Raw genomic sequence first — 15,212 nt, 5'->3', positions numbered from 1 at the left:
TCACTACTTTTGCTTTGAAGTCAGCTCATGAATTTCCTTCTCTTTCCTTAATTCTGATCCCACAGTTGAACGTGGAGCAAACACAGAGAAAATTTCACTCAGATCAGGCAGTTCATTTAGAGACTGTAATGATGGCTATAATTCTCCACCTGAGCATCCATGGCCATATCTTAAGCGCGTGTTAGAGGTTTATGAAATGAAGAATGATACGTATCATTTGAAATGTGCTCCCTGTTTCCCACTCTGCCCAAACATACAAAAATTCACTGTCCAACCTGAGAAAGCGTGTTGGGCTACGTAACATTTGTTTCATTCCAGATGAACATTTCAAACTAAGTTGTCTGTGCTTGGAGTAATTTAGTTTCTGTGTTTATTCCATGGTATAGTTTTTAGAGATTTCAAGTAATGGTTTCTAGATAAACATGATGTAACCAAATATACTTCTATGTATTCTTGACTGCACTCATGTATTTTGATAATAGAATGTTTTGAGATTTTTAAAAAGTACTTTGAATACTTAGGTATTTTTAAAAGCAAGTACTTCAGTACTTCAGCTCAAGTAATAATCTGACAGAACAACTTTCACTTGTATTGGAGTAATATTTGACAAGGAGTATCTATACTTTGACTTAAGTAATGAAGCTGTGTACTCTGTCCACCACTGCTTAGGACCCTATTGTGACTACCTGGACACACCCACGACTGTTAGAGGCTTATATTTTCTAGCTCTTCCCCTGTCTGGTCAGAACTGAAGAAGCCTTTCGGAGGAGAGGTGAAACGTCTTCTACCATTTCTACCAGTCCAGTTGACTTACGGATCAAGCTTTGGATTACCATGACCTGGATGACTGAGAACCTTCACAGACTTCAACAAGAACTGTTATTATAGACATCCAAAATGACATTCTAAACCATCCACTACTGTCATCTCAGATATCCACAACGTCCTCACTGCACACATGACGTCCCTTTTTCTATTCATGTGTATTGGGCTCTCAATTTCAGATAGGCCTGTTCAGGAAGAACATCCTGGATATCTACAACAATCCAGAAGAATAATTCTCATTTGAGACGACTTAAATCCAGTAGTTTCTATTCAAAATATATTTTGGATATTCAAAATTAAATTATGTATATCTGGTTGAATTATCATTTAAGATTTGTGAAAAAGAAAATTAAAACTAGTAAAAATTACTTTTTGCTCAGAATTCTGTTCCAGATATCTTAAATTGTGAATAGCAATGTGTTTTGAATATACAACAATATATTATGAATGAGTTTTTATTTTTGACACCTCATACTGCATTTCCTTTTAGCAAAAAGTGGATTTTTGCTCTAAAATAAGAGCTTTTCTAAGAACAATTATTATGTAGATGTCCAAAATATTCATTCTGGACAGGAAGAAAGATGTTGAGGCTATAATGGACGGTATTTTCAAAGCTTCTTTTTAAAAGAACAGCATCAGATATTTATAAATCCGGCTTCAATTCGCTGAGTTTGAAACACCAAATATTCCCATTTCCCTGATGCTCTTAAAATAGTTGCTTTGAGAAACATTTTTTTAATAGAAGACCTCTACTACTTTCTTCTCATCAATAGATAATGGGGGTTAAACATAAGAAGTAACTATTTTGTGCCTGGATGGTGTGATTTTGGCATTCCACATCAAAGTACATTTTGTTTAGTTCACTGCAGAGGCAGACATGTAAAATAATATCTCTCTGAATCATGTATTATATGGCACTTTGGTCATTTAAAGCATTTAGTACACGCAAGACTGTCCTCAAGCATAATTGAATCACTGCATGTGCCTTCGAGAAAAATATATTTCTGTATGTTCATGCTTTGGTTCAACCACAAGAGGGACACATTTTTCCTCATGCAGTCATTTAATGGAGGCTTTACCCATTAGGTGAGGTAAGTCACCTGTGCATCATAAACCTAAGTGAAATTAAGCCTTTAATTGTTTCTGTTTACAATCAGTGTTGTACCAAAGGCCATGAAATAACCTGCAATCTTTAAATATTGTACTGTAATATGAAATGTATTTTTATTAACATGTTTTCATTCCAATTAAAGGTAACATAGTGACATACAGAAATACTGAAAAAAATGGCAGAAATGACAAATCTTTAAGTTCCAAATTAATTTACACATCCTGGAATTTAACATACAGCTTTCAATTCTCATTGGTATTCTCATTAAACATCAAAAGGATAAATTCAACATACCATAGTGTGAAAGTTTAAGTGTCTTTATTTCTCAAACATGTGTAAAACTAATAAACATGAGTATTTACAAGTCCAACATGCTGAACAGAGGGGACATTCTAAACTGCTGGTGAACACAAGGCACCATCCAAGATCAACAATCAGATACAAAGTCTGGGATCTGAAGTTAGCGGTCAACTTTTTATGTGCAATGGTAAAAAGTATTGAGATTCTGTTACTCAACAGAATGTGCTTGTTACACGATAAACAGAACATAAAAGGTTAAAATTCAGAAATTTCAGCAAGTCATCCTGTGAATCCGCTAAAGCATAAATAGGCTTGCTGTGGGTTACCAAGTATAGTTAATAACTACAAAGAAAAGACATGAGGACTAAGTATAATGCTGCTCGTATTCAAGATAATCTGCTCTGCTTTACACTTACTCAAACTGACTATAAAAGTGCCATAGGTGAGATGTAAAATGGCTCATTTCTTAATTCTTGATACATGTATTTTGAATGAAGTGCAACAACTTCAAAGTTGGATTTGAATCACACTGAATTAGTAATGTGACTTTTTGGAGGGCTTTGATTTTCATAATTCCTCCATTGGTCTGTATTTTCAACAAATGGTGGGTGTCACAAATTTAATTTGAACACAAGTTAATTGAATACATTTAAAAAAACATAGAATTTGAACCTCGTCACCTACACTTCAGCTATGTGAACAGAAACAGTTAATTCTATCGAAAACATGTGACTTAAAACCAAACTAGATTTGGTCTCAGTCCTCATAACTCCATATAAAATCCTGGTAGGACTATCTGATGACTTACACAAACTGTAAGAAAACAAAGTGCTTGATTTAGGGCAGAGCTTAAACAAATGACAACCATGACACTACACACTTTACAGAGTAAAAATGATTGCATATATTTCTCAGCATCTACCTTTGATTTTTTTTGTGTGTGCACTGCGGTCTTTCTGTTGTCATGTGAACATAGCTTTTCTCACAATGCACTCATATCCGAAAGAAAGGAATATAAAACAAATGTGCAATTTTCTGCTCAAATACTAGCATGACAGCATACTAAACATTTATGTTGTCTATTATAGGCAGCAGTGTTTTGGCTGTAACATACAAAACACAGAAGAGAGGTGACTAGAAAAAAGCGCTATGTATAGTGAAGATACAGGTTCGCTTTGTGGAACGTTGCCTCCTCCTTGATCCAAAAACTGGATTTCATCTGAAGACCAAACTATGCCTGTGCTCAGGAAGCTAGCCAAAATATGTTATAATACATCTAAAAAAAACCTTACTGTACATGATCTGCCGTTTTTGGTTTTGCAAAACTTTTCAGTATAAAAACATACAAACACTGCCATAGATAAAATCAAACTTGTACGGTTTTACCTTATAAGGAAAATAAAAGCATTAAACATATCGTGATAGATGACAGCAGTGCTCAAAGAAGGGAAATCCCACTGACTAAGATTCATGATACATTGGCTACATTTTGAGGTAATTAAGATGACACATAAAGCAACTATTAACTCAACCGCATCAAATATGCCAAAACATTATCCAAAATGAGCAATTAACATGTACATCTAAAGGATTCTGATGTGGGGGGCGTGCTAATGTCTTGATCGACCTCCCTCAAATGCATGGTGCTCCTCATGTGCTGAAATATAAACATAAAGAAGAATCAGAACCTGTTGCGGGTGTTAAGACCAATACATGATGTATCCGTGTTGATAATCTATGATACTCACGTTTGTAAAACACAGCTTTAAAGGGTATTTGTGGAAGGAGCTCATTGATCCTCCCTAAGATGTTTGATTCAGTAGCACAGGATGCGTTTCCGTTCCACACTTGAAAGACATCTTCTCTGTCTCTTACACTGACGCTCACGCCGACCACTTCATCATCTGCAAAGAAAGCAAAAAGATTGACTCCCATCAGATCAACTTGTATTATATGTTTCCTAGTCCTAAAGCTACAGGAATTTTCAATCAAAAAAAATTACCTGAGGCACAATAATCACTGAATTGTTCTCCAATCGTCGCCAACAGCAACTCCTTCCACACAGCAGACTGCAAATAGGAACACAATTTGTTATGGCGAAATAACAATTAAGCGAATGGTATTTAAATGATACAGATTGTGATACTTACTGTGGATTCTTTGGGCACTTTCATTTTCCAAACACCACCTTTAGCATTGCTCTCTTCTTCCCTGTATAAAGAAAAGCCGACAATATTACATTACACAAAACCAATCTTTAAAAACATCCTTTGAAAAAAGGAAAGCGAAATTCAATCTCACCAGAGAGGCTTTCTCTCTCCTCTCATCAGGTGATAGCTACATCTCAGCGGCAGGCTGGAGACGCCGGGTATGTTGTTGTAAACTCTCCAAAAGTTCTACTCAAGAGCAGAGGTGAAAAGAGGAAACAGATTTTTCTTTTTTTTCATTTTATTGAACCCTTTACTGGCACAGGGCGCACAGACAGTCAGCTGGGCTTTGTTAATGTTTCACATGTTACGTGTAGAAAATCCCTACCAAGCCTTTTTTTTTTCTTGCCTTTATGACACACATAAAAAGTCAATTAGGAATTCAAAAAGATGTGCAAATAAACTCTTCAACACTCTTCAAAAATCACTCAATATGCAATTATGTATGTAGTCATTTGGTTTCTTTGTCTCTTCATCAACTCATAACAAGCTCTCTGAAGTCTTTCTAGCAAGTGATAGAAAATAAAACACAATGTGCTGGCAGATCGTTACAAAAACTGAGGGAACACCACAATAAACTCAGAGTCAGTTTCAACATGTGTTATGTAACTAAACCTGTGACTGTTTTGCATTTGTCTTGCTGTAATGCAGATAAATCTACCCGTCAAATTGACCCAGCATTCAGGGATGCTACAAATGCTTATGCTTCAACTAATTGCTATAAATAAAATGTATCACCATTGGTGCCTTAGTTAAAGATTGACTGGGATCTTGGTGATTTTGTAAGAAAGAGAAACTACAGCGGTTTGGAAAACAACCTATCTGCATATGTTTTGACCTGAGTGTATATATAGAAATGTGTGTTTTGGATCCACTTTCAAACAGTGTGCCTCCTGGACCTGTGTTTGTGTGTAACGACTGTAAAGCATCTAACCTGGACAGTCTCCACTGTGTAGATTTTCTTTAGGTTTGACTCGCATTCAGCTGCTGTAGTCCCAGGCAGAGATCTGAAACACACAAATTAAATTACTTTATTTTGCATCTTTATCTTATTCAGCTCTGATTCCCCCCCCCCTGGATTACTGAATTTTCCCCCCGGGTAAATAAAGTATTTCTGATTCTGATTTACATACAAACAGATATACTCCTGGTTATATCTCAGATGTCCTAACTTGATATTTCCTAAGTGGATATGTGTCTGGGATAGATAACACAACCATGTCTCAGTAAACTGCCCCCCTGTGCAGACAGGTTTGGGGGGGGGATCAGATGACAAACAAGCCAGTAAACAAGTAAACAACATTGACCCCATTTGAACACAGCCCCCTCTGATTTGCACTGTGAATGATGTGGCTTATGTAACTTGTGGTCACTTGTGTTCAACTCTGTACACTTTCCATTATCTTGCTAACTCATAACTATGTCAAAGCATTAGATTATATAAAAAAAGAGAAACCCTTTGTGCTGATATTACAAGTGTAAGGTGCAAACATGTAATCTGAAAGGAGAAAAGGAGGGCAGTACAAGACAATATGGCAGCAGACATGTATAGCAGTGACTCAACAAGTTTTCAGAAATAACACAAGTGCTTATAAAAGAAACAACAGCACACTATGGATGAACTGAAACTGACCTTGTATAAGTCAAGTCTTGTTATTATGTTTAGCAGGACAGTCATGATTACACCCCTTTGTTTATTTTAAGATCCCACAAAGTAGAGCGCTTACGTATGTAGGTCAGAGAGAAAACAAGTCCTCTGGAAAGCTTCAGGCAGTGTTAGTATAATGTTATTTTGCTGTGATTTATCCACGCACACAATCCCTGTATGGCTGATAAACGCCCTTCATAATGTTATCTAGACTTGTAGCAGGCCTGATATGTTCGTCATCTCCTTTCTTTGTTCTCAATAAAGGTCAGCAACAAAGACTTCACCTACTTGAAGCTACATAACAGTGTGTGATATATCTACAGACAGGGGGGAAGTGATCACCAAGTTTTCTTACCTATCAAGCCAGAAAGTCCACGGTGAATGTAAAGGCAGAGTGTCGTTTTCATTGTCACTTGCAATCCTCTCCAAATCTCTGTCGCTGATGTGAATGTTGTGCTCCAGGAGACCCGGGTTGGAAGATGTGCTCAGTGGTAATGCAGCTACCGGAACTGCCATTCTCACCTCGAAAAACGTCGTCAATGCAAGCAGATGTCAGTTGTAGATGTTTTCAGTGGGCTGTTATCGATATATATATAGGTTTCGTTAGGTAAAATTAACCCCCCATCAGCAGCTGACTCATTGGTCGCTTCCCCGGTTTGCGCCGCCACAACAACAGAGGAACGATGACGCCCGCTGACCGCCTGCGGCACTTACAGCGCGCCGAAAAGAGCCTGAAGTTTCCGCCACTAAAGAATGAGCTTACTTTATTGATTGTATTTGTTTTCAGCAGCACAAGCACAAAACATATTACAACTCTACGCTGATATTCAAGTGCTTTGTTGTTCTTTAGCTAATATGGAACATACCTTCCGCTAATGGCAATACGTAATGCTGAGACGCATTCAGGTACTCATTGGAAATTCAGAGTTTCTAATTGTGGAAGTCGTTTCTACGGAAGACGATTAGGGCCACTGAAAAAAGACAAAAAATAAGGTCAATTTTTTTATTATTATTATTCTTCTGAGAAGAAAGTCAGAATTCTGAGATTAAAGTTAGAATTCTGAGATTAAAGTCAGATTTAAAAAAAAAAAAGAGCAGTAATCTGAGATTAAAGTCAGAATCCTTTCTGAGATTAAAGTCAGAATTCTGAGATTAAACTTGAGAATTCTTAGATTATATGTTTAATAATTATAATTATTATTATAATAATAATAATTATTACTACTATTATGAGATTAAAGTCAGAATTCTGAGATTAAAGTCAGAATTTTTTTTTTTAAAAGGCAGTATTCTGTGATTAAAGTCAGAATCCTCTCTGAGATTAAAGTCAGAATTCTGAGATTAAATTGAGATTTTTTTATTATTATTATTATTATTGTTATTGTTAGTATTATTATTATTATGAGATTAAAGTCAGAATTCTGACCTTAATCTCAGAATTCTGACTTTTTTTCTCAGACTTCTCACTTTAATCTCAGCGTTCTGACTTTTTTCTCAGAATTCTGACTTTTTTTTCTCAGACTTCTTACTTTAATCTCAGAATTCTGACTTTTTTCTCATAATAATAATAATTTAAAAAAAAAAAGACCTTATTTTTTATTTTTCTTCAGTGGCCCTAATCCGCTTCCGTAGAGTTTCGACCTCTGCGTATTAAGAAATCAATTCTGTCAAATCTGCACGTCCACCCTCCACTGGGAATCCTCCACCTGGAATTTCACGTTCATATTTCCCAATTGGAAACTAAATGTTCCAATAATTCCAGCACCCCGTGAATGCGATGCCAGACATGCGCAGTCTTCGCTAGCACCAGCTTTGTTGGGTTGCTATCTGCTACTGCTAACTAGCACATATTTCCTGCCTCTGCCTGGACACAGCTATGGACATCGACGCTTTACTGGAAGCACTTCAAGGCAGTATTTACAGTTATTTAAAGACGTGATTCATTATGAATGTGTGGTGTTTAAATCCGTCCCCATGCTCCCCTGTGAAACCTGTGATGTTTGCTGAGTACGTTACGTACTGTATCGTAACTTAGCTTACTGAAACGATTAACAAGCGTGTTATGGAGGAGCTTGGGGACAAACTAATTCAGCCTCTGCTTGACTTAGCTAGTTTCAATGTTGTTGTTTCTATGAAATAAGTTTGGGGTAGATCACAAATACATGTGCAGTGATATGTAGTTTGATTGTTAGAGGTTATGTAAACGGCTAGCTGTATAGCGTCACACTATACATGCTAACCTGCTAACTACTCCAAAAACTTCCCAGTTAGTCTATAAGCGCTCTTTTTCATGTTTCACTTTGTTCACATTTGTTTCAGAATAATTCACATTATACATATGGTTCTCTGCTGCTTTGGAAAAAAAACAATTGGATTAAAGTTAAACCAAATATTCTTGTTTGGATCCTGTGATGTTTGCTGTTTAGGTTGACTCAATTACCAACACACTAATGTGTCTGCTTTTGGTTTTTTTTAATGTGACTCTACAGATTATGAGAAGAAAGGCAAGGAGACCTGTCCTGTTCTGGAGCAATTCTTGTGTCATGTTGCCAAGACAGGGCAGCCAATGTAAGTAGTCCAGAAAGGCTCACAATCTTCATGCTTTGCAGTGATGTATTAGTTTTTCATTCAAACAAAAGTCATGCTGAATCAGTCAGCGTCATGATGGCAGTACTTTTCTACGGTGGCCCTGAAGTGCAAATCACGATGGCAAATTAGAAAACAATACGGCAAATTAGAAAACACTACGGCAAATTAGAAAACACTACAGCAAATTAGAAAACACTACAGCAAATTAGAAAACACTACAGCAAATTTGAAAACACTACAGCAAATTAGAAAACACTACTGCAATCCAGAAAACACTACAACATTAACCAAACCGGAAGAAGTAGGTACCCTCGAGGGACGTGACTGGACTGGACTATCCTTTGACCTGGAAGGACAGGGACCATTCAAGTCCTGAGCATTGTGTTTTCAATTTTATTTATGTAGTGTGTAATGACTGCTCAGTATTTTTTAAATTTTGATTGACTTGGGGTATGATCTGACAACATTGCTTGGTTTTGCATGAAGAGTCAGAGGTTTGGTGAATGTAGTTTGAAAATTGGGTTTTGTGTTGCACTCATATTTGGAAAACATTTAAACCAGGTCCTTCCGGGTCAAAGGATAGACCAGTCCAATCAGTGACAAATCATGCACCCCGAGGGTCCCTACTTCTTCCGGTTTGGTTACTGTCGTTGTGTTTTCTGATTTGCCGTTGTGATTTGCACTTCAGGGCCACCATAGTTTTCCATGACCTTTTTTGTTCATGTGATATGTAAGCTTATATTCCCATTGTCTTTCAGGATTCCATGGACGCAGTTCAAAGCGTACTTCATGTTCAAGTTGGAAAAAGTCATGGATGACTTCCATGCCTCCACACCAGAACAGAGAGGACCTCACAATCCCAACGTGGATTATGTTCCTTTTGAAGACATGAAGCAGAGGATCTTAAAAATAGTGGACGGTTACAATGGGTGAGCAGAGCTGATAACAATCCACTGAGAAAATCACAAACAAATCCTTATCTCGCAGGCCAGGGCTTTTCTATAAAAAATGTTAGTTTTCTTCTTAAATATGATCAATTCAAAAAAGTTACTCAACTTAATGTTATTTCAGTAGCATGTTTGCATAAATATTTCACGCTCACACTTGGAATTTTCTTCCTTTCTATGTCAACATTGCAAAGTAACTATGAATGGAAATAGCTTCAAAATCAAATTACAGTGGGAATGACTAATATTTGCCTTGGTTTATCAGTGATGTAACACAAAAGAGATTAAATCTTTAACATGATCCAGATTCAACTTTTTTTCTAAAATAAGTTGATGAGAAATGATGGTTTATCAGACATGTGCATACTTCTAATGAGTTGTGACTTGAGGTGGCCCGATCGTTTCCCCTTTTTGAATTGAAGAGTTAATTTGCAAAAACAGTTAACTCACTTTTGAAAAAGTAAAAAAATGTTTCAAAAAACACATTTTTTCTAATACTAGCTTTTGGTATGATCAATCAACTGAGGCTGGGTGGCTTTGACTAAGTCAAAATGACTATACTAATCAGAGATATCCTGAAAATGTAACTTTATTAGGAATCTATATCAAAAAGAATGTTTTTTGAAAATGTATAAAAACAGAGTTATCTGTTTTTGCAAATGAACTCTTCAATTCTTTATTTTCTCCAATCCAATTCTCCAGTTCTGTCAAGTTTAAAGCATTTTGATTCTGGTTCTGAGACCTCTGTGCGGTACTAACCTATGTGTGTCTGCTTGGAACCTTTTCCAGAATCCCATTCACCATCCAGCGTCTGTGTGAACTCCTGACGGACCCCAAGCGCAACTATTCAGGAACGGACAAGTTTCTCATGGGTTTAGAGAAGGTGAGCTCTACACTGTACACAAACTGTAATGACAAGGGTTTTGGTAATAGTTATTTATTTACAATACTGGATAAAAAAAAATGCTTTCCATGACTTCAAATTAATTGTAACATGTGTCTTTGTTTATCATTTGCAGAATGTAATGGTGGTCAGCTGTGTCCACCCCACATCAGAGTAAGTACACCTGCTGATAGGCGTCTGCTCCACTTGAGTCTCTGGCTGGAGTATTTCTGTAACACTGCTGTTAATACACAAACACAGCCCTCTTGGATTTGCTGATTCAGTTACACTTTTAGAGTCACACTCAGTCATTTTCTGCTTTTCTGCTTCTTTTGAAGGAAAAATGGTGCATCCAGTGTCAACAGAATGAATGGAGTGATGTTTCCTGGTAACTCTTCTCTATATACAGACAGGTGGGAGCCACATGATTGTCAGTGTTATTTTTTATTCTTACGCAGCCTCATGCAGCAGCACGTGCAAAAGTATTTAGTTTGAAGACGTAGTGATAAAAAGAAGAAGCTGTCTCTGAGGTAGTTATGTCTTTCTTATCACGCATAGGGTTTTGCTGGCTCTGCTGAGTTTGTATCTTGAGGTATGAATATTTACAGAAATGGTCGTTCCAATTTTTGCGGCAGAAATATAAACGGACCAGGCACACCGAAACCGCTCAACAGACCAAAGCTGTCGTTGTCGACTTCACTTTCGACCAACGGGCTTCCTGAATGTCCAGTCGGTAAGGAGCCAGAGCCAACAACAGAGGAAGTGGAGGAGCAGCACATCAGGTAACTCAATAAGTGCAGTTTATAATGCACCTGTAGGGTTGATTTAAAAAGACAGAGACTCTGATCAGGCATTCCTTCCATCTTTAAAAGGATGTCAAATCTCAAGTATAAAATCTGCCGTACTCATTCTCTGTATCTCTCTCATTACTTCAGCGATTCGTCATCATCAGACGGTGATAGTTCACCGAACACTGGCATAAAGAACAAACACTCCGAGGAGGAAGAGGAGGAGGAGAACTCTGATGCAGAAAAGCACGAGGTGAAGAGGCTCAAGTTCGACGAAAAGGAAGAGGACGATGAGGCAGAAAGTGGAGAGAAGGAGTCATCGTGTTGTAAAGGTTCAGAGAGTTCCTCGGAGACAACAGAGTCTTCTAAAGACTCCGGTGGTCAGGAGGATGAAAGTGAAGCATCTGGTGACGCACCGACTATTTCAAAGGATCATGGTAAGTCTTAACTTGTCTTTGCTTTGGCTTAAATATGCAACTTAAGTATGAAAGTGTTTCCAAACTTAAGGTGTGGTTGAAGTCTTCAAAGGCATCAGAACTGAGGGGAACTTTTTAAAAACATAGATCTTAAAAAAACTATTCTTTGCTCCTTGATTATGATACAGTGAATGAAAGAGAATCATAACATCATTGTGTGGGTATTAGACTGAGTACCCAGAAGTAATAATAATAATAATCATAATAATAATAAAAATGATAATTTTATTTGTAGAGCACTTAAAAAAAATGTTACTGCCTTCACATGGGCAGCAAAATAAAACAAGCAGGTCATAAAATCACACATGTCAAGATAAAGAAATAAAACATATTTTAAGAGACACTAAATTCCCCTAAAATAACTCTAAAGGAAGACAATTATTTAAAAACATACTTCTTAAAATGGTTGAAATAAAACAAAATTTAGATCAAATCAGGAAAGGCTCTATAATAAAGGTATGTTTTCAGAAGAGATTTAAAAGAGCTCACTGACTCAGCAGACCTGGGGCCTCATGTACAAAGGGTGCGTACGTACTTTTTCACAGCAAAGATCAGATGTACCAAGAGCGAAATGACGGTAGAAATGTGTGATGCCTCACGCCAACTTCATGGCTGGCGTATACACCATTCTACAGCTGTTGATCCTTGCGCACAGATTCATGCATCTGGATAGTTTTGTGCGTACAACATTTTCTGGATTTGAGCGTACGCCATGTTTCAGTAGGAAATCCATGCAAGTCTTAAGATAAGATAAGAAAAGATAGTCCTTTACTTATCCCACAACAGGGAAATTCAAGTGTCACAGTAACAGAGTAGACAGTGCAAACAAGAGCCTATAAAATATCAATTATTAAAAAGTTATTAGCAATTAAAATTAAAGAGGTAAAAAATAAGCATATCTTACAACAAGTCAGTCACTGAACAAGCTCCTTAGTGTTGTTATGGTCTCCTGGAGGGAGTGTGACGTGTTGACCACCAGAGAAGATAGCTTTGTACATGAGGCCCATGATCTCCTCGGGCAGATTGTTCCAAAGTGTCGGTGAACGCCCTGTCCCTTCTCGTTTTTCATTTTTGTGTTAGGAATGATTCGTTTAATTTCTGGGGGTTACATTGCATTGATGGTAGTGTATAGATCAAGTTCTTGGAAGGAAGTAAAATGTAAGGATTTTTAAAAGCTACATTTGAGGTTCTGCTGCATCTGCATTGTTAGTTTAATATGTTACAGAAATTAGGTGCCACACTCCTCTAACGGCATCCAGCAACATCTAAAGCCCAAAATGTTTGTACGAGTGCACAATTGTCATGCTTGCCAAAGCCCTGCCATCATATGACCTCCTGGCTGCCAGAGCAGATGATAGGTTTGTGCATTCTTCCAGAGAGTCTGCAGGTATGGTGTTGCAGTTGCCATACCTTTTTAAAAAGTGACAGTGGCAGTTGTAAGGAAAACCACTTGAGAGAGAGGATGTCTGGTTCTGAAAAGTGCAACAAATGGGCAATGCAGTCACCCCTTCTCCTCCATCATCAGACACATTTCAGATGCAGTTAAAACATAGAAATAGTGCTTACCTGAAGCAGACTGGAGCCCTTTTACTTAATAGGCTGCTTCAGAGGAAATGAAATAACGCACTCCGTCAATACAGCTCTTTACAAAGGCTGTGCAGTGACACTTATTGAACTGAATGCCTTCTCTCAGCTTCAAGGACTTCTCTGACGCTTAAATGTATCACAAACACATAAATACAACCTACTTATATCACTTATACTGTTGAAATTTGATCATTTCATAACCCTGTTTTTAAAATTAATGCATCAAGCCTGCAAACATAGTCTTAAATGTAGTGTATACACCTTTTTAGAGTCTTTGTTTACAGTATCAAAGACTAGTCAACTAATGGATTGACTCATCATAGAGTTAAAATTAAGAAATGCCAAAACTCCTCAGTGCAAGCTTTGTAAGTATGAATGTCTTGAGTGTTTTTTATACTTGATGGTATTGACCTGAATATATTTGGATTTTTGAAATTTTATACCACAAAATTAGAAATTTGAAGAAGTTACATTTGCGTTCGAATTTTTTGAACAGAATATTCAGCAGTTATCCGTGACAGTCATGAAAATAAAGGTAGGCTACAAGTCATTTTGTCCACTCTCGTCCTCAGAGCCCTCCAGCGCTGACACAGAACCTTCTGGAAGTGATGAAGACCCATCTGACAGAGGGGACGCACACAGTCCGGAGAAAGACAGCAGCCTAGATCAACCTAGGCAGCCGGCTCCGTCAGAGAAGAGTGAGAAGTCTGATGGAGACAGCAGCAGCAGTGACGGAGAGGGCGTATCCAGCGTCAAGCAGGTCCCTTCCTCCTCCGGTGATTCCCCTGACTTGTCAACAGAGGGCAGCGCTGAGGATTCAGACACCACAAAGACTGCTACAGAGCCTGGTGAACATGACTAACGTGTAGCCCAGCCTGCCAGCTGACTTTTTTTACACTGTATTATACCACACCAAGGGTATATCTGTAGCACTGTGGACCTCTAGACTCCACGACCAGGAGAGATGTGGACCGCAAGATTCCTCACAGGCGGATGTTTTTGTCCTCTGCAGTTCAAACTGAGGCTACACGTCGCCTGGTCTTTTAACTGGAAGGAAATGATTTCAAAGAGATTTCACAGACTCTGTTTTTTTCACTGTTGACTAAAAGTTTTTCTAATCTGTTTTCTGATTTTTATAAATGAGATTTATAATTTAACCTTGATGACTGATTTATTCAAAAAATGTCACTCTGTACTTATTTGGCATGCATTTCAAAAAAAGATCCATTTGACCGTTTGAGTTGGATTTTGGCCTACGAGGAGGTGATTGAGTTCATTTCAGATGAATGTGTCTCTACAGTTGAATGAAAAACACTGCTTTTTCTATGAAGCACATACCATAAAATGTATTTCTTATTAACATTATATTGCACTTGTTTGCATTGACCCCTTGAAGGATATGAAAAATGCAAAAGTTTTGAGTTGTTACTGTACTACGCTGATAATGACACAAAAATTGCCAGTAGTAACCAGTTTTGGTAGATAGTAGTTTTGGCTTAAGGGAAACCTTTCTGCTTCAAAATCTGTCAGCAGAACACAAGGTACTTTTTCACCTTCTGTATGTCATACCTTTGTTGTACAATTGTCCCTTTTGATAGCTTGGATTTATACAGTATGTATCTGTAAATCAGTTTTTGTAGACTTGTAATACTTGTCCACTGCCTTCGTTGATCAGTTCGCTGGAAATTGAGTTCTTGAGGTTGTATCATAGTATTCATGGAAAGCAATAAATGCTAAAACTTTAAATGTAGTAAGTGTTCTTATTATTATCATGGGGGTTGTTCTTCTGAGTTACAGTTGTACTTATTATCCATGCCTAGAGACAAATATGGGCCAATGAGTTAGAAGGAT

At 37.5% G+C, this 15,212-nt stretch overlaps 2 protein-coding genes across 3 annotated transcripts; one reads left to right on the top strand and one right to left on the bottom strand.

Annotated features, from left to right (window-relative positions):
* Nucleotides 1-2,237: 2,237 nt before the first annotated feature.
* On the bottom strand, nt 2,238-6,998 carry eif4e3 (eukaryotic translation initiation factor 4E family member 3). Its single transcript, XM_034695528.1, has 7 exons — nt 6,447-6,998; nt 5,378-5,450; nt 4,538-4,632; nt 4,387-4,447; nt 4,239-4,305; nt 3,985-4,140; nt 2,238-3,893 (listed from the first exon to the last, which is right to left on the bottom strand). The coding sequence occupies exons 1-7, from the start codon at nt 6,605-6,607 to the stop codon at nt 3,847-3,849; spliced, it is 660 nt and encodes a 219-aa protein (XP_034551419.1). The 5' UTR covers nt 6,608-6,998; the 3' UTR covers nt 2,238-3,846.
* Nucleotides 6,999-7,826: 828 nt separating this feature from the next.
* On the top strand, nt 7,827-15,107 carry LOC117821902 (serine/threonine-protein phosphatase 4 regulatory subunit 2-A-like). Of its 2 annotated transcripts, none has more exons than XM_034696458.1 (9): nt 7,827-8,004; nt 8,581-8,659; nt 9,439-9,609; nt 10,417-10,510; nt 10,647-10,684; nt 10,849-10,923; nt 11,146-11,292; nt 11,446-11,735; nt 13,934-15,107. In XM_034696458.1, exons 1-9 carry the CDS (start codon nt 7,968-7,970, stop codon nt 14,221-14,223), a joined length of 1,221 nt encoding a protein of 406 aa, XP_034552349.1. In that variant the 5' UTR covers nt 7,827-7,967; the 3' UTR covers nt 14,224-15,107. The 2 variants fall into 2 exon arrangements, with proteins under 2 accessions (XP_034552349.1, XP_034552350.1); XM_034696459.1 differs by having other exon boundaries at nt 7,829-8,001.
* Nucleotides 15,108-15,212: the final 105 nt, after the last annotated feature.

This window comes from Notolabrus celidotus, chromosome 11 (assembly GCF_009762535.1).
Source record: "Notolabrus celidotus isolate fNotCel1 chromosome 11, fNotCel1.pri, whole genome shotgun sequence".
NCBI classification, from domain to species: domain Eukaryota; kingdom Metazoa; phylum Chordata; class Actinopteri; order Labriformes; family Labridae; genus Notolabrus; species Notolabrus celidotus.
Note: the sequence above shows the minus strand (reverse complement) of the source record. Positions and strands in the feature narration are given on the sequence as shown.